At 34.3% G+C, this 24000-nt stretch overlaps 1 protein-coding gene across 20 annotated transcripts in view; it reads right to left on the bottom strand.

Annotated features, from left to right (window-relative positions):
* The window catches only part of LOC144972722 (uncharacterized), a 206160-nt gene that overhangs the window by 37511 nt on the left and 144649 nt on the right, over positions 1–24000 (bottom strand). For 14 of the 20 annotated variants that reach the window (XM_078914293.1, XM_078914291.1, XM_078914283.1 and 11 more), the window contains exons 6-12: positions 17130–17165; positions 15099–15134; positions 14418–14489; positions 12472–12546; positions 8707–8820; positions 7826–7888; positions 5052–5231 (exon numbers count right to left, since the gene is read on the bottom strand). In XM_078914293.1, the coding sequence (XP_078770419.1) occupies positions 5052–5231; positions 7826–7888; positions 8707–8820; positions 12472–12546; positions 14418–14489; positions 15099–15134; positions 17130–17165 (576 nt within the window). The remainder of the gene's footprint in view (positions 1–5051; positions 5232–7825; positions 7889–8706; positions 8821–12471; positions 12547–14417; positions 14490–15098; positions 15135–17129; positions 17166–24000) is intronic. The other 6 variants (XM_078914296.1, XM_078914297.1, XM_078914290.1 and 3 more) reach the window with 3 other exon arrangements.

Consider the following 24000-nt stretch of genomic DNA (forward strand, 5'->3'; position numbering starts at 1 on the left):
TCATGTTTTTATGCTATATCGCGTACATATTATGGGACAGGGGGAAGGACCCCACTAATGAAGCGTTGCTGTCGATAGAAGGTAGGAAGGTGGCGAATTATGGTCGATACCTCTACCATTAGGAGTGTTCAATATACTGCCAAGTTGGCAAGTGCGTTACATCGGTGGGGTCTTTCTACCTGTCCAATATGTACCCGCTGTGGGCAAGAACCCGAGACGGCAGAGCATCTAGTCGAACGGTGTGTTGTGACGATGCTATCCGGCGGGTTCGCGACGGTGCACGAATGCGGACCGGACTTTGCTGATTGGGTCGATCGTCATAACATAGTCGTGTGAGAACCATAAGAGGCTGCTGCCAAGTTGGAAAGCCTAGTCAGCGACATAGAAAAGTTCACCGGTCTATAAACAGGGGAAATAAGTCAAATTAAAACATTCGATTAAATTTTATTACGAAGTTACCGCCCATATATCTAAAAAGGAGTTGATGAATAAACGAACTTATTGTTTGACCAATTGATGAATTTGTCTTCGATATTACAGTAATTGAGGCGGAGATATTATGGCATATGACAATACAATACGTGTTTTTTTTGGTTTTGAAATAGGCCCTTGTTTCTGTATAACGCTCAAAGTAGAACATGATTAAGTAAGTATCTAAATAATATTACGAGCGCAATTTTGATGTCTAAGTCAAATAATCGACCTCTGTTCATTGAAATATAAATCCTGAGTCATAAAGTTGATCAATATAGTGCTCGATCTTTTGTAGGAGCAATGTATCTATCTATCTATTTATAAATCAATCTATCTATTCAATTATCCATCCATCTGTCTTGTTTGTCTGTCTGCCTATCTTTATTCCTATTTAACTATCTACCCTTCGGTCAATTTTTTTCCAGTCCATCTAGTTCCGCCATGACTTACTGCCTTACTCCTCTCTCTATCTCGCTCTCTCTCTATCTCTCTCTCTCTGTCTCTCTCTGTCTCCCTCTCTCTCTCTCTCTCTCTCTCTCTCTCTCTCTCTCTCCCTCTCCCAACACACCTCTCTTTCTGATATATTCATTAAATCATATTACAAACATCAGTAAGTCTCGGGCCAGATACGTGAATAACATGGCCTTATACCCGGATTGAAAAGATCACACACACATACATACATCCATACATACATACATACATACATACATACATACATACATACATACATACATACATACATACATACACACACACGCACACAATTTCGGCTCCATAAGACATAAGTTATTCACCATTTTACACACATTTCCCTTAAATTATGAGTGATCGTATGTTTTGAGGCGATTTCAATACAATACAAAAAAAAAAAAATATACAAAAACAAACCCAACCCGTTTTCTAAAAATTGTCCTAACCTGAAGTTATTTGGGTTTTTAAACAAATAATTCTGTATTCCATTAAAAAGACTGTTTAAGACAAGCAGTAAAGGGTCAATATACAGCGAAATGAAATAGTATTTGTTTTGTTCAACATACTGTATTCTCCTCTCTGTATTCTCCTATCCCGTGCGTCAAAACGACTATTATGCGAGTAAATATTATTGACTGACTGGTAATTATCTATGATGTTTCTTTCACTTTCTAACCTTTGTACATTCCTCTAGCAGATTTCGTTCCTTGCGACTTAGTTTCTTCTTTTTAACCGAACTTATATCCATCACTTCCAGGCGACATGTGCGACGATGCTAAAACAAATAATAACACCATTTTAAAGTCTTGAAATCTAGAACTATCTCTATAACTGCGATAGATTTCTGAACACCCATATAATTTCGCTTTTAGCGGTCTGTACCTGTATAAATGAATAACCAATTTTGTTATTAATCCAGACATTTGTAAATATCAGTTGCATTTTAAAACATTGGAGACCCTTTGCTGCAGTCTTAACGCAAGTCTTTAAAACTCGGTTTTTCTAATAATGTAACACATTAATACTTTAAAAACGATCATTTTATTAGTTTTTTTTAAATTATGAAAACACCATTGCCACAGTCGAAAACCTCGGTTTTTAATCATACAGATTTGACCAAATATAAAAGGAATAAAGCATTCCTTTTGCCACTTGAATGTTTTGGAAAATCGATTTTGATTTATTTTTTTTCTTTTCTTTTATGAGACTGCAGCAAAAGTGTTACTAATGTGGATTGCAGAACTAGGCGACATTTGTTTTGAAATGGGATATACAAACACAGTATTTCTCTGCTGTTCTATATAAATAATAATCTTGTTAATCCAGGATGCTTTAAGTAGATATTACAAAATGATAAAAAACGAATGCCCAGCCGCAAAGAGAAATCAAATTTCTGCAATCCACATTCCTGAGGTATCAAAATAAAATTTTAATGCTTTAAACACCAGTAAAATATCCGACATTTTCTGATGAATAATTGGCAAGCGTTTCTTCTAAAGAAGTCGACCTCCTCACCCTCTTCCCACGAGGACCTGGTTTTCCCGGCGGCCCCGCGAGGAATCCGGAAGGATAAGTCCTTTTGACGTCTAAGCCTGAGCCTGAGCCTGAGCCAGACTTTCCTCGCGTTCCTTTTTGGCCCTAGAGGATGGCAAGCATTGTTAATATTCATTATCAGGGACAGTGAATAAAAGCTGCTATTAACCCAACGATGTCATAAGTTGAAGTGTCTACAAAATCTTGGGAGAGAATAAAAAGGACAATGAGGAAAAAATTGAAGAGAACAGCTTATTCCTCTGTGTTGGGTTTCATTAACCACCGAGCAATGAAGAATATTTTATCTCCGCTTTGGAAAAATCACAAACTATAAACATTGAAAAGTTGAAAGAATGCTGAGTAGAGTTAATCAGGCAACAATGCGACTCCGGGGACTAAAATAAGGCAACCCAAATTTATCTGTAGGGTTTATTATAAGAAACGCATAGATAGCCAAATGTTGGTCAAAGTGCACAACCACAAAGTGAACAATACAATGGACTTCAATTTCTTGATATAAAAAAAGCAAGATCCAAACAGCAGGGCTCTAAACCAGACCTTCCTGGTGTAAGTGAAAAACTTTATCTATTCGGCCATCTTGCCCCATAAGAAAGCACTATGGATGTTGCAGTCCTAAACTTTGTCAGGAGACTAAGAAATTACTATTTGCAAAATATGTTTGTTTTTTTTTTTTGACAATCGGAACAGTCAAAGAACAATAATTATAAGTTTTGGAAATAATCAAGAAAAAGAAAATACTATTTGTACTAAATTTTGATTTTGAAAGTGCTGTAGAGCCTTTAAAATGTCAAGAAGACAAGTCTTAATGAGTTACATCTTGCCAAACCAAAATCATCGGTGAAATTGAATTGAAAAGAAAGAGCTTAATTGTCGTGGCAAAATAAAAATGCAGGTATAATTATAACTGTTTACCTTCACTTTATTTCATGACATCACTAAAATTAAAATGATCATTAGATTGAAACATCGTCCAAATAAATAAAGCATCAGTCTTCGAATTTAGGAATGTACCGAAAGGGGTAACCTTGTGTTGTTAGTAATATAAATAACATGCATAGTTCATAGGTTAGTCTTAGTCGTTCCAACTGAGCACAAATATATGGTTATCTAATGTAACAGTGGTGCTTGAAAATGATTGCACTGCTCATCACTCATCCGGGGTTTTCCTGGTTTCTGGATCGTGAACAGTTGCATTGAATTGGTTTAATGGTAAATCAAATCAAGTACCAATGAACTGAAAATAATTTTTCACATGGTGTACACGAAAATAATACGTGGATTTTTCACATCGCTTACACCTTAAAAGATAAACTCATTTTCATGACTGAAAGAGGTAAAGCCATAGATATCATTACTTTGTTTTTGGTGTTGTTGTTGTTGTTGTTATTTTTCGGTTGGTAATTGGTGCCAACCTGCACAGGGCTCCATCGAACCTTTCTTAGTTTATTTTTATGCTACTACGTTTCTATCTAATTGCGCTTGAACGGTTTCTAATGGAAATATTAGACCTTATGAATACATTCTGGTCTCGTAATAGTACGAGAGTGTCAAGACAGCAGGGCAATGCACTGTTCTTTGCCGGCCAAGGTGTCTCAACAATCACCCTACATAATTTATTTGTCTTAAAGTCTAGTCTGTGGAAAACCAACCATTATTATGAAACATAATGAGTTTTGTGGCGAGGGATTTAATAATTGGACAAAAGAGAGTATACCAGCTTGAATCAAACACAAAACTAATTGCGACATTTTGTGCCTCTCACTATTGTTTTGCCAATTTCACTCATGCTATTTGATAATATTTTACTTCAAGAAATGTCATTGGTTTCACCAAAAATGTTGGTTGGTTCCACTTTAATTCAATGTGCTTTCAATATCTAGTGTACTTGTAATCTGAAGAACTTGAGACCAAATTATTGTGTTATTTTTCTTTGACTGATTGAAGTTTTAGGTTAATCTTGGTTCAATTTATGTCCAACTTCAGACAGAGAAATGTACATTAACGTGGTTCAATGGGACAACGATGGAAAAGTTATAATAAATAAAAATAAAAATACATTTGGGTCATCGAATGGAAACTTCTCTCTGAAGGATGGAGGTGAAGGTCGAAAAGTATCTATGAAGATCTGAGAGAAACAAAATTAGGCATAAACAAACTATAATGGATGCTGGTGTTTCCATGCCATTGCAGTACAGAATACATCATGAAACCCAAAAGAAATGAAATATATTAAATTATATCAGTAATAGTCATGATGATCCCACACTGGACAGATCTGTGCTCGTCATTATGCATACACATGCTATTAGTTCAATTATTGTTACTGTGTCAAACGAGGAAATCATGCACAATTGACAGAATCGACCACACCACGAGATGCCATCTTGATTTTGTTGACGTCATAATGTTATGGCGGAGTGATTTGTTTTCTCAATACTTTGAAATAGAACACAATATCCTTATTCTAAACTGATAAAGCAATATTTTATCGTATTAATAAAATACATTGTTCTATGTTCTTTTTGAAAGAGCAAGTAGATACGACTCACTCTGGGGCCAGCTGGCCCCGGCAAACCGGGGTAACCCCGAGGGCCTCTTCCTCCACTGACTGAGGTGCTGCCTTTCTCTCCTTGTAAGCCCCGGAGCCCTTGAGAGCCTTTGGGGCCTTGCCTGCCTATCCTGCCTGGCATTCCAGCCAGTCCGGGAATTCCCATTTCTCCCTTGGAACCCTGTCAGTAAGCAAGGGCAAGGGCAACATTGATCGTTAATACCAACGAAGTCTTCTCATAGAAGCTAGCATAAGGATAATCCTTGTGTTTAAAATATAATCAGGATAATCCCTTTTATTTTTACTCCAGTTGCTGTTGATACATATAATATTTCTTCCATGCAATTCGAAATAGCTGTATTGTGAGTATTTATGACTGAGTAAACTCTAGAGGTATGGTCATGAAAAGCAATTCAGCGCAGAGAAATTAGCAACCGTTCCACAGGGAACTTTAAAAAAAAAACATATTGTAAAGGGAAACAACTCTTACAATGCAGAATTAAAAGTGATTTTAACACGAGTTGTTTCCCGTTGACCTATCTTTATTATATTTATATTTGTCATACAGTGTTCTTCCCATGCTGTTGGTTAATAGTAGATCCCCACACATAAGCTAAGACATCGATCATCCATGTTATAAGACAGTTCGATTGTGTGAGCATAACATTATATTAATTCTGACATAATTTTGTACCATTATAACAGGCTTTTCGCAGTCTATCTACAAAGCAGCTTTAAGGCAAGAAATGATGCCATTGATCCACTGAAGCAAAGACACCTTTTGATTCAATTTGCGCGATAGAACTTCAAGGTTGTAAATTATTCATATTAGATGCATTTCAATTTGATCTAATGATGAAATGTTGCTAATTGCAGTACTAAAAGTTGACACAAAAAAATGAGAATAGTTTTAGTTTTGCGATAGAGTAGTCCTCAGAAAGTTACTAGAAAAAAAAAAAACAAAACAAAACAAACACCAAAAAAAAAAAAAAAAATTAATAATAACATAACACAAGAAAAAAAACATTTTGAGCATTTATAAAACGCAATATCCACTAAACATGCTCAAGGCTTTTCGTGGGATCCCTTGTCAACAGCAACACTTAAATTTAACTCGAAGGACGAGATTTGTAAAATCATTTAATGATATATCTAGATCTATATTTTTCAAAAGGAAGCTATTTTTACGGAACTTGCAACGAAACATAGTATAAATTAAATTCTAAAATATTCCCAACCACCAAAAATAATTTAAATATTAACAAAAGAGGAATTGGGGCTTGGATAAATTGAAATTCATGGTAAAATTCATATGATAACAATACATGGACAAAATTGTGACAATGTAATTTTCGCAATGGAATAATTAACTTACTACGCCCGGAGCATGGAGACAAAAGATAGACAAAACGAGAATAGGCGGGCGTAAATAAAAAAATTTCAATGATATTAGAAATAGCATTTAATAGATGAAAGAGATTCTTCATACATATTTTTTGATATACACCTAACAAATGAATAAACAAACCGAAGACGAATGTTGAGTTAATTTAAAAACTAAAATCATCGAGAAAATTGTTAAAATTAACAATGTATTATTTAATTTGAAAAGAATATTTAGTTATATAAATTTGTTGAAGATATGAGAGGTGCCAGAAAAATAAAGAATGAACATTGGAAATTTGACGATCTTAGACAACAAACCAGGTCCCAGGACGATGTTACTGTAACATCTATCCCTTTGTCATAACAAATAGACCAAATTTAGATCATTCATTATTTATTCTCTTTCCTGGTCAAGTTGACCAAATGCCATACAGTCTATAATTAGTACTATAGACCCAAGAACAATTGCTTGTTGCCCTTTGATAATATGATGAATTGATTTCCACAAGCTGTAGTATTAGACCTAACAACCCAATCACTGCACTGCCGGTTTCTATAAAAATCACGTATGTGGAATTTTGGCCAGAAAACTCATCCTCCAAATATTGTTCGATTAAAACGACCCTCATCTTGTCAAAAACTTTCAAGACTGTGACTTTGCGAAGTCCCAGGTTTGAGCGTTTTTGCCAAGTTGAGGGTCATCATTTTAATTGATGGATGTTTGAAGGACAAGCTTTCTAGCCAAAATTTTAAATACGTATTTTTTTTCAAAGTAAGTCAGTGCTATGAAAGTAACTACGACATTGTGCAACACGTTTTTGGACAATTTAGCTCTCTTCCGATTGATTTGTAACTAAAAGGAGCATCATATTAACATATTTAACAAATGGTTGGGTCTTATCATAATTAAATTTCTTTCTCTTGTTTTTCTGGCACTCTATCACACGATTTTACATTTGGTAAAATTATCCGATTACTTAAATTTGAAAAGGCATTCGTAATCTATTGCTAAGATGGAAATATCATGACAAAATGTTAAAATAATACAAATAAGAGAAATGCATAGCAATGTTTATGCAATGTGTTTTATGAAATTATGATAAATATTGTGGAAACTCGATGTAAAAAGTTATGTATGAGCAAAAGATAGATAGTTTAACAAAGGGAAGTCTGAGAGTCTTTAACCAATTATCTGCCGTGCTCTGGAGATACACATGAAAAAATTTGGCCAGAAAACTCGTCATTTAAATCCATCGGTATCTAACGGACGAGTTTTCATGCCAAATTTTAAAATGCGTGTCTTTCTTGAGTACGGCAGTTAATTGGTTAAAGATGAAAAGTGAGGATTGCGTGTGTAGGAAAATGGAGGTTATAAAAAACATGACTCACGGGCCTGCCCGGTGATCCGTCTCTGCCTGGCGGTCCCATGGGTCCTTGTGGTCCTGGGGGGCCCTAAGGAGATTGAAATTATAAAATATCACTATGGATTCGATTACACAATTGGCAAACTACTCGACGCTCAAGTAATGGGAATATGTTTTGATGCCAGGTTGGGGTCTCATTTTCATACCTATCTAAAACCCCAGTTGTGATTTGATAGCTGGGTCTGTAATGTCTTTTTGAAAATACAGTCCAAAAGTTTCATCCAAAGGATAGCAAGCAATAGAATAAGTCAAGAAATTGATTTAAACTCTGGTTCCATGTACATTACGCTTTGCATGTCTAATTCTTTTTCTTTTCTTTTATTGTAGGACATTGTAGTTCTTCGGTTCGGGCATTGGATTATAATCTCTTGACATTTCTCAGAAAATGACGTCACAATACAAGATGACGATCAATTAAGAAAGTAAAATATGACTGAGTTGTAGTTAGCTGTACTCGAGGAAACAAATGATCCCATTGGTTGAAAGGTTTAATACAATTTGGTGTTTACTTTCTTTTAGTTGTTGTCGACATGTATTGTGACGTAACTTTTAGGTCAGTGCGTAGCCTTCGTTAACATGTAGCCTAATACTAGGACTTGTCCTTTGACGTCATTTTAGCTTAGTCTAGTGTGTTGTCTTTAGCAGTGGAGAAGGAAACAACTGACCCCATAACTGACCCCATTGGCTGAACTTATGAATACAACTCATGATTTGCTTTCTTTTAGTGGTCTGGCCTTATCATTTGGCGAATTTTTTTGGTCAGTGTAAGCCTTTAAGTTAACGAAGGCTCCGGTCAGTGCCAGGCTATGAGTGAGCAAAAGTTACGTTGTAATTCGGGTCACCAACCTGTTTCCCTTCCGGTCCTGGTGCTCCAACTGCGTCAAATCCAGGAAGGCCTGTAGCTCCAGTTTCGCCTAAGTCGCCTTTCGGCCCTGCTGGACCATTTTCTCCAGGTTCTCCCTGAGTTAAGGAAAAGAAATAAAAGATACACGTGATCAATGACTTCTTTTAATTACTTCGTAGACATTTTAATGTTTAATCCTTGTAATGATTTACCGGAGGGATCAATTTTACCCTAACTTCAAAACCTTTTCACAAAATGAAAATAATAAAGCTAAATAATACATAAACAGATAAATAAAAAATAAAAAATATATGAATAAACAACTAAATAAAATCTGAAAAAAGAAGGAAGCAGAAACCTTGTTGTTATTTTGATAGAAACGTTTTCGTGTCGAGAACAGGAAGACCAGTCTGTTCTCAGTGGCAGAACAAGCCACTCAACTTTTAAAACGTACGGAATGAGAAAGGTCATCAGAAATAGTGACATTCGGTGGCTACGCGCGGTACTGTCCCTTGTCTTATTACAAAAGTAAGATATTTTCTAACTTAGACCTGTCATTGTTGTCTTTCGACTCACGTGTGAATGAATACCTGACTATAAACAGTGACGGATATTTAAAAAGTGTTGTTGCAATAAGGACTTCTATTAGTATGGAATGGAAACTGGCCTTATCATGACCTGCTGGGGGAATAATAAATGATGTTTTGACAAGCGCATTAAAATGGTGGATCGTGGAATTGCGCTTTATAAATGTCATTAATTCTCTTATTTTATTTAATAGTATTTATGGTTTTCGCTCAATATCATATCCACTAGATTTTCAAAATAATGAACCAAGTGAATTCGTAAATATGAATAAGCTCACCCCCCCCCCACACACACACACAAATATTGCATATTATAGTAAACAATGTTTGTAGTTAAGGTAAATTGAATTATAACTATGCAAGTCGAATTCTGGAATACTATAAGCTCTTATAAAATTGAACAACGGACCTCTTAATACTTACATCTACATTGGTCTATTTGGGAAAAGGGTGGGGGGGGGGGGGGGGGGTATTTTTTTTCTTCTGTAATTTCATAGTTCTACTATATTCATTTATTGACATGCATATATGTCTAAATAAATTGAGGATTTTTATCTATAAAACCATGAAAACACAATACAACTATGAACTGAAAAAGGTTGTGTTTGTCTTTTTAAAGAATAAAACAATTGAACAAAAACGTAGAGATTTATGTATTAAAAAATCAGGCAATTTTATTTTTTGTCAATCCTCACACGACTTAATCAACGAATCGATTTTTGTCCAATTGAGTTGAGCAAATTTGTTAGTGGATTCATGCAAATTAGTCAGTTATAGTTCATCGACCAGAGAAATGTTTCAGCTTATAGCAGTGGCAGACCATCCATCAGATCAACCAATTGTGACAACTGGAAGATTTTATCTTTGGTTCGAAATGGTTTTGTTTATTAAAATGAATAGAGAAATTTACCCCAAAAATTTGTTTGTTGTTTGCCCCAAGGTGAAAAATCTCTCTTTAGCTAGTTAATTTATATAAAACATAATTATGCACTTTGGAAAGTTAAGTCGCAATATACCTAAGGTGGCCAATTCTTTTCCCCTTTTTCACTTGAAACCTTTTTGTTTTATTTGCCTGATTAGTATGTTTAGAATTTACCTGTTTAACATTTCTATTAGGCCTACATGTTATAGATATCCTTAATTTTCATCTTGTAGCACAGTGCGTGGTAATTAAATTACAAATTGATTAATGATATTCCAATATGATAGATTTTATGCTTAAATTATCGATTTATTGTTGTGTTTTATTTGCATTGTAAAGCGCCTCTGAGCACATTGTGGATCTAGGCTCTATATAAATTCATTCATTATTATTATTATCATTATTATTATTATTATTATTATTATTATATTATTATTATTATTATTATTATTATTATTATTATTATTATTATCATCATTATTATTATTATTATTATTATTATTATTATTATTATTATCATTATTATTATTATTATTATTATTATTATTATTATTATTATTATTATTATTATTATTATTATATTATTATTATTATTATTATTATTATTATTATTATTATTATTATGTTGATTATAATTCGAATGCCTTACCAAATGGGTTACAAAAGACTCGATTACGCTTTATAAAAGGGTTCAGAGACAACAGCAACACAGTTGTGACCCAGCGTCTTAAAACGTATTATGTCGGGATGACTCGGACCCCTTATCTTCATTTTTGAATTGGAATGATTATAATGAAAAGAAAGACGAATATTAAGATTTTTGCAATGTAAAAAAATTGTATTCATTCTCCGTGGTAACGAATAGAAAAAAATCAATTCAGAAATTCATCTTTATGGCTATAAATTCAAGTTTCTGCAGCCATAAAGACAAGACGATATACTTGTAAGGCATTCTTGCATTAAATGATAACAGAGACAAGGCTGTCATCAGCCAGGCATTTATCTTATACCTGAATATGGTGAGAGAATAAGAGTAAAATGTCTTTTCCGATGACGCAACTTTGCGCTGCCAGGGACCTAAAGGTTAGATGTATGCAGTGTGTCATAATCCAAAACCAAAATAAAATAAAGACAACTCAGAATTTTTAAAAACGTAGGATGTATCTGTATCATGTCCTTTAATTTAAACTGTTGGGTGATTTTTATACAACTTATTTTTCCTCTATTTTCCTGATTACCCGAGTCTTTTAAAGAAATTGATTTGAAGAGGTTTAACATTTAGTATATAAAGTCAAATAAAAACTTTGTTTTTTGTTTGTTTATTTATATGTGTTTGTGTGTAAGAGAGAGAGAGAGAGAGAGAGAGAGAGAGAGAGAGAGAGAGAGAGAGAGAGAGAGTTTTATGTGTGTGTGTGTGTGTGTGTGTGTGTGTGTCTTTATGGCTATAAATTCAAGTTTCTGCAGCCATAAAGACAAGACGATATACCTGTAAGGCATTCTTGCATTAAATGATAACAGAGACAAGGCTGTCATCAGCCAGGCATTTATCTTATACCTGAATATGGTGAGAGAATAAGAGTAAAATGTCTTTTCCGATGACGCAACTTTGCGCTGCCAGGGACCTAAAGGTTAGATGTATGCAGTGTGTCATAATCCAAAACCAAAATAAAATAAAGACAACTCAGAATTTTTAAAAACGTAGGATGTATCTGTATCATGTCCTTTAATTTAAACTGTTGGGTGATTTTTATACAACTTATTTTTCCTCTATTTTCCTGATTACCCGAGTCTTTTAAAGAAATTGATTTGAAGAGGTTTAACATTTAGTATATAAAGTCAAATAAAAACTTTGTTTTTTGTTTGTTTGTTTATATGTGTTTGTGTGTAGAGAGAGAGAGAGAGAGAGAGAGAGAGAGAGAGAGAGAGAGAGAGAGTTTTATGTGTGTGTGTGTGTGTGTGTGTGTGTGTGTGTGAAAAATACGTCAGGACTCAAAATTATAAATCTTTGTTTAGTGAATCAACGGAACTTTAATTTTGATTAATTTTTAAATTTGGAAAGAGTGAGTTTAAGAAGTTATGCTGAGTCCTTGCAAAATTAATTAAAATCTCTCGGGGATTAAAACTACTTGTATGATTTATAGCCCGGTCCATTTCAAATAAAAAGATACTAGATAGATTACAAACTAGCTAAAAAGCAGCCAGAAAGTGTTACGGCTCACTAGAAAATCCCAATGATAAATCTACTTATTGTTTATTACTTTGAGTTCGATAATCCGTGGCTCCCATTTCTCAGCGTCCAGTCCAGCTGGAAGACCTTGCGGTCCTCTGTCTCCCTGTAGATCGTGGATCAATATGGATAAGCGGGGAGGTGGGGGGGGGGGGGGAGAAGGGGTGTAGGATGGATTTGTGGGTGGGAATATTGTGTAAACATAACATGCGTATTGATTATGTAGTTATAATTAACAGTTATATGCAAAGAGTACATGCAAAAAGAAAAATAATATGAAAAGTTATTACATTTTGAAGTAAGTGATTAAGGTTACAATTGAGCAATGGTGCATTCATGAGAGACGATGGTAATCAATGAATGACAAGAAATAGATGAGAAGTAGCATGATATGATATGACTTGTATAGTCATGATAGGATAAGGTTGATCATAAACTAGTCACTCCGCAATATTGTTATAATCCTATGTTTGCTTCAATCCGTACCAATTAGATATAAAGTAGTCTTCGTAGTTACAGGGTCCAGCCGACTACCCTTCGAATAGGACGCTGGTCTATCGCAAAGTACTTTCAGCCAGATCTATCAGGCATAGCTATCCAATCGCTTCCGGGTGGACAAAGGGGGGTCGGAAAAAAACCTCGACTTCATGTGGGATCGATCTCGGTCTTTTTTTTTTTTTGGTGTGAATTGAGTGCTCTACCAAATGAGCTATCGGGACCCCTTGATAATAATTGGATGCATCGCCGTTAATATATCATATAATTGGTCATAAAGACATCAACCCATGGTATCACGGACTGGTCATGTCACTAACAACTTAAAAGGCCTAAAGGCGGTGGTCTAGACCTATGAATTGTACCTAATTGTTTATATAGTACCGAAAAAGACTATAAAATAGCATCTCCATTGGTAACTAAATTTAATTAGATATCTATGTCGTGTTTAATACCCGTGAAATGTCGCAAGAAAATGTTTTATTATATGCTTATAATTCATAATCGAAAAAATTAGCTAAGAATATTGAAATCTGCGGCTAAAAGAACTTGCATTTCATGTTAGTATCAATATAATATGTCTAGACGCCTCCTTCATTTGTTTTGTTCAATGAAGACGAAAGATCAGTCCACTCAATACTTACAAAGTCACAAGCACACATTTTAGAATGTAAAACTAAATCTCTTAAATTTAGGGAATTTCGGGACCCGAAGAAAGATATAAATCTTGCTACAGTAGAGTACGGATATAAAGAACAAATGTTCGTAACATACGTAATCTACTGTATATCATTTTAGAGAATGTAAAGATGTTACTGCGGTCTTGAGATGTCAACGAATTGGAAGACGTTAAAGACTATTTTTGGTTGACACCGATTTTAACGGAAACATAAATGTATGACATTTTTCATGACCCAGTTCAAGACAAAGAAGATGTAGATAGGTGAAACAAAATCGTACTATTTTAGTACCAATAGTGATGACCAATTAGGGATAATTGATGTACAATAAACACTTTTTAAAAGTTTGTATGAAACAGTGCCAGACAAAGCAGAAAGAAAAATACAAGAGAGAAACGATCTCCAAACATCAGCTTGCTCCGAGAAATAAAAATACAAGAGAGAAACAATTCAGAAGAATAAGTGTGCAAATTAATTTTCTGGGATATTTTTTCTTGTATTTTACTTTCTGCTTTATCTGGCACTGTTTCATACACACTTGTTCATTTTATCAGTAATGCAGTACTTTAACAAAACACATTTATTTTCACTTTGTCCAGAACGACATATTTATCAAATAAGATATTATGAATGTCATGTTCATTTTAATTGATTGATAACATGATGTAATGTAAAGGTTTTCTGGGTTTTAAAAAATGTGTTTTGTCTTGATTTTTCCGTGTGATTATTCCGGAAATAACAGGATTAGTGGTGCATTTTATGACGGGTTAATGGTGTCGGGGTTTGACAGTATAATGATTACCTTGTCTCCTCGAACTCCATCAAATCCTGGCAGGCCCGTATCTCCTTTCATGCCTGGTTCTCCATCACTGCCCTGTGCAATGGATAAACGGATAGATGGATGGATGGATAGATGGACGTTTGGATATGTGGAAGGATGGATTATAGAAGGAGGGATATGTGGATGAATTGATGAATGGATGGAATGGTGGCCGGGTGGATAGGTGGATGGATAGATAAATTAATGGGTGGATTAATGAACGGACGGATGGATGGATAATGCTGCAATTGTCTGACAAAACGTATATTTTATATCATATTGACTAGGACGTCCTACTTTAAAAATCAATTAAGATCACTCTGAACTTGTCAACAAGTCTCGAACCTAAGACTTACTTTGAGTCTCAGTTTTAAGATTTTTTGAAAAGTAGAATCTCATTTTAATTGATCGGTATTTGAAAAAAATGTTTTCAGGCCAAAATGAAAAATAATATGCTTTGTCAGAACACGATTAAATGGGAAGATGGATAGGTGAGTAAGTGGTTGGGTTGATGGAATGTTAAATAGATGGAGGGATGAGTGCATAGATGGTCCGGTAGATAATATGGGGTAAATGGTTTGATAACTTTTAGGCGGATATTTTATTAAGAAAAAGATTGTAAACATTTTCAGAATTTCATATAATATTATGACTAAATGTTACCTTATCTCCCTTTGCCCCAAGAGTTCCGGCTATTCCCTGAAAAAGGGGAAAATCAATTGTTAAGTTTATTTTTGGATAACAGTTATTTATCAAGTAGCGAAAATGCTGTCGACAATGATGATGATAATGATGTTGTTGTTGTTGATGAACATGATGATGATGATGTTTATGATGATGATGATGATGATGATGATGATGATGATGATGATGATGATGATGATGATGATGATGATAATGATGATGATGATAACGGCGACGATGACGACGACGACAATGAGGGAGAGGAGGAGGAGGAGAAAGAAGATATTGGTGGTATAAAGAAGGAGATTAAGAAGAAGAAGAAGAAGAAGAAGAAGAAGAAGAAGAAGAAGAAGAAGAAGAAGAAGAAGAAGAAGAAGAAGAAGAATGAGAAGGAGAAGAAGAAGAAGAAGAAGGAGCAGAAGAGGAAGTAGCAGCAGCAGCAACAGCAACAGCAGCAGCAGCAGTAGTAGTAGTAGTAGTAGTAGTAGTAGTAGTAGTAGTAGTAGCAACAGCAGCAGCAGCAGCAGCAGTAGTAGTATTAGTAATAGTAGTAGTAGTAGTAGTAGTAGTAGTAGTAGTAGTAGTAGTAGTAGTAGTAGTAGTAGCAACAGCAGCAGAAGCAGCAGTAGTAGTATTAGTAATAGTAGTAGTAGTAGTAGTAGTAGTAGTAGTAGTAGTAGTAGTAGTAGTAGTAGGAGGAGGAGAAGTAGTAGTAGTAGTAGTAATTATAGTACTAGTTGTTGTTGATGTTTTTGTAGAATGTAGACCTATTAACGATAAAAGCAAATAATCATTTTTTACTCAAGAAGAAAGGTGAATGGAGTGATAAACAGAAAAAAAAGTTGTCATCTTGAATGTTATGATTTTCATCAGTATTTTTCATTTAAGAAATAATTCCTATTCATTGAAATGCATTGAATAAGACCTAGGACCTTCGCTCCGTCAGGGCAATAGAAATTCAAGAAATCAAACCAGAATTCCCATTGATGATTATAAGTCCAGTGTGAAATTTAGTAAAAGCCGGCCCTAGACTTGAACTGAATAACCTTTCTCTGTACATTGTACTTGAACTTGAATACAATAATATATCATTATTTGGGTTTGATTTGGAATAATTGAGTTTTGTTTTTCCTTTTGTTATCCTAGTATTTTACGACCGACGCTGTTGTATTGAGATGAATAGTCAAAATTTCACTCCATGAAACTTCTCGTCCATTCATATGGTATCTTTTTGTTTGTTGTAAAGCAAATGTCATTTTCGGTTCATATCACTCTAGACTGAAGTCAACTTGCTTTTTCTCTTGATCAAATTTGTTGTTCTGCAAGTTTATTGTATTCGGATTAGATAGCATTGGAGGCAAAATGTAGCACCAAGTTTTGGGTGCTTGCTTTATAATTATCACAACATTATTATAAATATAATTACCCCCCTCCCCCCCACTTCTCTCTTTATCTATCTATCTATCTTCAAATCTATCAACCTACCCCGCCCCTTCTCTCTCTCTCTCTATCTCTATCTCTCTCTCCTCTCTCTCTCTCTCTCTCTCTCTCTCTCTCTCTCTCACACACACATCTCTCTTCTCCTCTTCCTCTTTCACTATCTCATGTGCTAGGTCCATTTTTCTGTTCCTTTCCTCCATAAGCACACCTTTACAACTTTCTATGTCAAATGTAATTTATATATTAAAATTATTTTATATATGTATGGATATGAAGTTATGAAGTTATTTTTCTCGTTTGAGGTTTCTGACACCGTATTATCTGTCAAGCTATAATTGACTTTCAATTACCTGATTTTGAAGATGTTTGTGTTTATTGCTATCGGTGTAGGAGTACTACATGCTTGCATTCAGCACTCCGCTAATTTCGTCTTCCGGCAAAGAGTTGGGTAAACCTTGTTTGAAAGTAATGAGTTTACAGATTGATATGGGTCTCCATTTTGTATTTTATTATCCATTGTTGATGATTCAAAATGTCTAAACGTATCGATATTATTTGTTTGTTACTTACCTTTTCACCAGCTTTTCCTGGGGGTCCAATTGGGCCCTATTCAAAATAGGCAAGAAAGAAGAAAAAGATCAAAACAATGAGTAAATTTATTGCGCTGTGTGGTGAGGGTCGAAATTATATTAAACTACATCATTAAACTGACATTACAGATAGTATATAGTTGTGGCGACCAGTAATGACAGAGCCCTTTTTCATGCGTAAAACGATAAAACACGTTTAAAAAAATAATTGGCCATAAAATAATATCTAGTTTTCCAAATACCTAACAATTACGATGAATATTTGCTTGTAAAAACGGTATAAAGCCAAATACTTATTAAACCTAAAACTCTTTGACAAGCTGGAGATCGGCTTAATCGATTTATATCTGGATTAAAAGTTTCTTTTTTTTTTAGCTAAATTGTATTTTGTCAGTGAATATCAGTGTTAAAAATAGATACGAGTGAAATTAAAACTTTTCTAAATTATGTTCAGCGTCTTTAATCGTACTCTGGAAAAACATATCTTTAAAAATTTGGCCAGAAAACTCGTCGTTCAAATATTGATTGATTTAAATGACCCTCATCTTGGCCAAAAAAAAAGCAACCCTCTCAAACCTGGAACTTCGCTAAATCCCAGACGGCTCTCCAGGTTTGGGAGTTTTTGCCAAGATGAGTGTCGTATAAATCGATCGGTATTTGAAGGACGAATATTCTGGCCAATTTTTAAATGCATGTTTTTTCCAGAGTACGGCAGTTAACTAGTTAATATTAACCCATACAGTTTTCTGCTGTACACTTATGAAATGCCTAATAATAATAATAATAATAATAATAAAAAATAATAATAATAATGATAATAATAATAATAATAATAATAATAATAATAATAATAATAATAATAATAATAATAATTAAAAAAAAAGAAGAAGAAGAAGAAGAAGAAGAAGAAGAAGAATAATATTAACAATAAAATGGTAAAGAGAATAAGAATAATAGAAAATTAAAAGATACTGTTAATAATGATACAAATAATATAAAAGTGATGTTCGTTACATTGGGTGAGAAAAAAAAGAAATTCAGGCAAAGTATTGTTTAAAGGGAACTAAATCTTCCTGTACTTGGGGGATTATGCCTTAGACCTCTTTCAATCAAAACTAATGTGCTATCTATCTACACCAAGGGTCGTTGTCAATGATCAGATGAATGGCAATAATAGCAAAACTCCAGCCCCAGTGTCATTTACTAGAATGAGGTGCTATACATACTTTACGTCACTCAACTCCATTGTGATTAAGTACCTGACCACATAAAGTCCTGGATATTGTATGACTATTGGTACCAAAAAAAAAAGAGCATATGCCTGGCGATTTGTAATGAATGAAATGGAAACGGATAATAACAAATGGATTGTAAAGGATATTGAGCATAATAAATCGGTGAAAATGCACTGCCGAAATATTCCTATCAATTTCTTTTATTGATGCAAAATCCTTAAGGCATCTTTGCCTAGACATTTTTTCATAAAAAAGACCTCTTATCTTACCACATCAAGTCATGGTGGCGGGTATTTCTTAATAGAATTTCCTCATAACAATAAATGATGTTTTTTTATTTTGAGAAAAAACCCAAAGAATTAAAAGGAAATCTTTAAAATGTTGTATTCATGTTTGTCGTTCATGAAGAGCGGGTAATAGTTGGCTACCCCTGAAACGGGGGCTTTTGAAAGTTTATTTGTGTCGCCAAGGTTTCAATGAGAGTTTATAATTACTTAATTCATGGGTGTCGTTTAGTCATTACGAGAAATTGCATTCACGAACATCAGGTCTCTATTTGAAACGCTGGACTGACATATAATTTCATACGTCTTATTGTATTATGACTTGTAATTATTGACGGCGAAAATTGCTTATTAAAACATCAATATGACAGGTGCAGCGAAATTGAAAGGTTACAATGGTTTGATGATGTGTGAAGACATGCTATACGTACATGGAAATTATTATAAATTATAGAAATCCAATTCTTTTACAAAGAAATAAAGATTCCATTAAGGTCCCACTGAGGGTGTTTTTTCTATTTTAATGTCATCATAGTGATAAAACATAGTTCAAAACTATACATGTTTAATTAACGCTACCAAATCTTTAAGAAAAAACATTGTTATGTCAATACGTCTAGGTGCTTACTTCATTATATAAGAAGGCTTGACCAATAATCGCTTGGTTACTTTTATGGTTTTAGCATCATAATCCTTATTCAATTCAAGAAATGCCAAATTGTTAAAATAATCTACGGGAGCTCAATGGCCGGCATGTACGATTCCTAACCGTTCTGAGCCCATACACACAGAAGTAGACAAGGAAGAAGAGTAAGAAGAAGAAGAAGAAGAAGAAGAAGAAGAAGAAGAAGAAGAAGAAGAAGAAGAAGAAGAAGAAGAAGAAGAAGAAGAAGAAGAAGAAGAAGAAGAAGATGAAGAAGAAGAAGAAGAAGAAGAAGAAGAAGAAGAAGAAGAAGAAGAAGAAGAAGAAGAAGAAGAAGAAGAAGAAGAAGAAGAAGAAGAAGAAGAAGAAGAAGAAGAAGAAGAAGAAGAAGGAGAAGAAGAAGAAGAAGTCTCATTTTGAGTTGAATTAAATACTTCAATTGGAGAAAGTCAATGTTATTCCTCAAACTGCATTTTGACTGCATATTGACCTAATATTAAAGTTTCTCAATTTTCTCCAACCCAACATAACACTAGACAGACAAGGTGGGTCAAATTATGTACCTGACGATAGCCACCCTGTGTATGTTAATGCTAGTATAAAAAGATCTTGGTGAAATGAACTCTTTAGGAATGAAATAGTTGCAATGTAAACAATATAGAGTATTGTAAAAGCTGTGGTAATGCACTAGATAAATAAGATATTATGTCTCCACGAAGTTTCAATAATAAGAAATTCTTGTGCTGAAGCTTAAATCAAAATCAAAATCAATATAAAACAAATATCAAGCTTTAATAAAGAAGATAAGAAATTGGTTTTCGCGTCCAGGGTTTCCCCGTTTATCTACAAAAAACAATTTAGTTTGTAAGAAAAAATGAATAAAAGTGGTTGGTGTTAAAAATGTACATAAATAAAAGAACAAGATATTGATGTATTTACACCGTCCACAGGGAGATGACACCAAATTTTTTTACTCTCTGACACATTACTGTATCGTCTTGACATCTAATCGTCTACGATGTAAACACATGCACATTCGTTTTTACAAGGCAACAAGAACAATTTGTTATTTACGCTTAATTCGTAAGGGTTAGTAACGACGCGTACATATTTGCAGGTCTGATAACCGAACCCAATTATAAACTTAATTTAAAATGGGTGGAATGAAGACTATTTTGCGTTGGTTTGAGAGTACTTATATAACAACAATGACCCCATAACAATTTGGATTATCAGATCTGCATATAAGTGCACTTCGGTTAGTAAGATTGCTACCAAAATTAGTGTTCACAGTCCCTGTGCTTAAATATAAACGTAATGTATTGACTTTTATCATCACTTTTTGGTATCCAATCATTGTAGCACTTTGGTTTGTATGAAATAAATATGTCTATGTGTTTGAATACTCCATAAAATGTGATCCCCAGATTACAACAGGCGGTGGAGGGCATGACGGGCCCTTCTCGTTTATAAAATATTATAGTTGAAATAGACATGCGCCGTACGGCCTCTCTCATCAAAATTAACTTATGGTCGAAATGCCAGTGTTTACCTTAGTTACCTCTAAATTGAATATAAAGTAAAAGTAGTCATTCAAAGCCATTACGCCCATGGAGCCGGAGTTTATCCCGGTTTCTATTTTATGAATTGGACAATAGTGATTGTCTGCTTCCCTTTCGCTCGGACGCTGGTCTATTGCAAAGTACTCTCTGTCAGATCTAGCGTAATCATTGCTGGTTGGTCAGGGCGTCAGAAAAAAAAAAATCTCGACATTATATGATCGATCTCGATCTCTTTGCGTGTGAAACGAGTGCTCTACCAACTAAGCTATCGGAACCTCCAATATACAGTAAACCTTTAAATAACTTTGTTATATTCGTAACTTCGGAAATGATTTTTAACATTCGACTCATCTCGTAAATAGAAACGTTATTGACTTTGTAAAATTAGAAACATGTAGTATATAACACCACCTTTACTTCTTTGAACTTATAAAACTTCGGGTAAATAAAAATAGATATCTGACCGATTGCTGATGTAGTGCACAAACAAATCATCTGTGGTGTTATGTTCCACCCCATTTTACAACATTGTATTCATATTTTTTTAATATATGGGAATAAGGTGTTAGAATACGTTCCTTATCTGAAATCGAATAACATATTGACCTCAAGGAGGACTTAGTAAACTTGGTCTTTCGCCTCTCGGGTCAATATATATAATTCCCGATATAGGTAAAAAAAAACTTTTCACAATAAAAATTACTTTACATTATGTTTCTCAGCCCACTATATAATACGTAAGAATGATTTCGTAATGCATTAGAAACGTTTTATAAAAGATTTCCCCTTAGTAACAAAATGTTGATTCCATATCTAGATACAGATCATGCAGTTTTTAACACTGTGCAATGAAGGAGAATGATGGCATTGCTATAATTGATGCCCATGCAAACAACAACACCATTACAACAACAATAATAATAATGGCACTGAAAAATAATAGCATTAGTTACAATTATGAAAGAATGATTATAATAAAAATGACGAAAATCTACAAATAATCAATACAACTACAACATAAACGAAAACACAGGGTGCAAGAATTGACATTATCACTATTATAATTTATTTTGTGTTGTGGATAGTATCCTTATTATCATAATCATCTTCCTAATAATCATTATCATCATCATCCTCCTCCTCACCCTCCTCCTCCTCCTGCTCATCATCATCATCATCATGATCATCATCATGATCATCATCATCATCATCATCATCATCATGATCATCATTATCATCATCAATCACCACTCTCCACCAGCTCCTTTTCCACCTCCTCCACCTCATTCTCCTCTTCCTCCCCCTCCTCCACCTCCTCCTTCTCCTCGTCCTCATCATCATATTAACCATTAAAATCATTCTTATTATTGTCAAATGATAATTTTCAGTATAGCTGTCATTACATTTTATGATATTATGTTTTTATCCGAACAAAGACATTCTAAACGATTACGTTAATACATTGCGTAGATAGTAAGTTAACCACTTATAAATTATTTGATGCTCATTATCATGTCGTAATATTTACTGCCATAATCTCACGAAAACAACTTTTTAAAAATAATTTTGGTTAGAAAAGCTTCAGTAATGTCCCTTAGCTTGTCTAATTTCACGAGGCGGCCATTTTAATCGATTGATATTTGAAACAAACTTTTTTGGTCAAAATGACAGTCTATGCGTAATGACAGGGAGAATACTTTTCACACCTTTAAAACTCTCTCGAGTTCACTCTCATTAAAGAGTTCGAGTTTCCGTGCATATGAGCTCAAGAGAGTTAAATCTATGGCAAATTCCGCAGTACTCTGGAAAAACACGTATTTCATATTCTAGCCAGAAAACTCATCCCTCAAATATTGATCGATTAAAATGACCCTCATCTTATCTAAAAAAAACCCTTTCAAACCTGGGATTTCGCCAAAATGAATTAATACGTGTTTTTTTTTCAGAGTATGAAAGCATTGTGGAGCTCTCAGCTTTAGTTTTTGATATATGGAGAGAAAGAGAAAGAGATATATATAAAGAGAGAGAGCGAGAGCGAGAAAGAAAGAAAGAAAGAAAGAGAGAGAGAGAGAGAGAGAGAGAGAGAGAGAGAGAGAGAGAGAGAGAGAAAGAGGGGGAGGGGAGAGGAGAAGGGGTGGTGTGATTTGACACAACTGTTTACTGTTTATGATTAGGGCGTCCAAATTTTCTGACAACGAAATACTAAATTTCAATATTAAATCCATGCTTTTTGACACAAATAACAAACATACAGAATTGCAGTATGACAACAATAATACTCATATCACAAAACACAAAAATTCGGATGTCATTTAGAGTGCAAGGGATTGGCATAATAAGGGAATTGAAGTGATTAAATATCTGACAATAATATTGACACGGTAATTGTCCCATGTAATCCAAGGTCAAAGTGCGAAGGTCACCGGAAGTGACAAGATAATTTACAACATTAAATGAATTGAAAAGAGAATGAAATGTGCATTACAATAAAATGTATATACACGATAAATAATAAGGAAAATGAAATATAATTTTTGTGATGATGATTGCATGCCAAGTGCATTAGGTTAAAATTTGCGCGATTCATAACAAAGCGCAATAAATGCCAATATATAATTTGAAAAGCGTGCAAGTATTTGACAGACCGGAAATCCGGGATATCCCCTTGACCCCTTGATTCCCTGTAAAAAGCAGACGGCAGGAAATTTTAAAAAACTTCAAGAATGGTATTGAAAGCGGCAGTTGCAACAACAACGGCAGCTGTAAAAGCAGTGGTAGTAGCAGTAGCATAGCGGTAGCAGTGACAGTAAAAAGCCTAAACCATTACATACAGCAACAGTGGCAGCAGCAACAACATTCTTGGCAAGTCATACAGTCATTAGTTTGCTTTGGTACGAAGCTGCGACTAAAGAGGCTGCTCTGACCTATGACACATGTAGCTATTTTTAGAGATAAATAAATAGTGCAGAGATTTATCCTGTAAAGTATCCATAAGCTTTGACCATACAGAGCAATAACGGTCGTCAGAATCAGAAGAAAGAAAATGTATTCCTAATGTAAAGTCTGGATCTATTACACGGATTATAAATAGGCTGCTTTTTAGTGGAGTTTTCTTTTCTTTTTCATT

The sequence above is a fragment of the Berghia stephanieae genome, chromosome 5, assembly GCF_034508935.2.
Source record: "Berghia stephanieae isolate SIO BIC M18660-M18661 chromosome 5, UCSD_Bste_1.3, whole genome shotgun sequence".
Classification (NCBI taxonomy): Eukaryota; Metazoa; Mollusca; class Gastropoda; order Nudibranchia; family Aeolidiidae; genus Berghia; species Berghia stephanieae.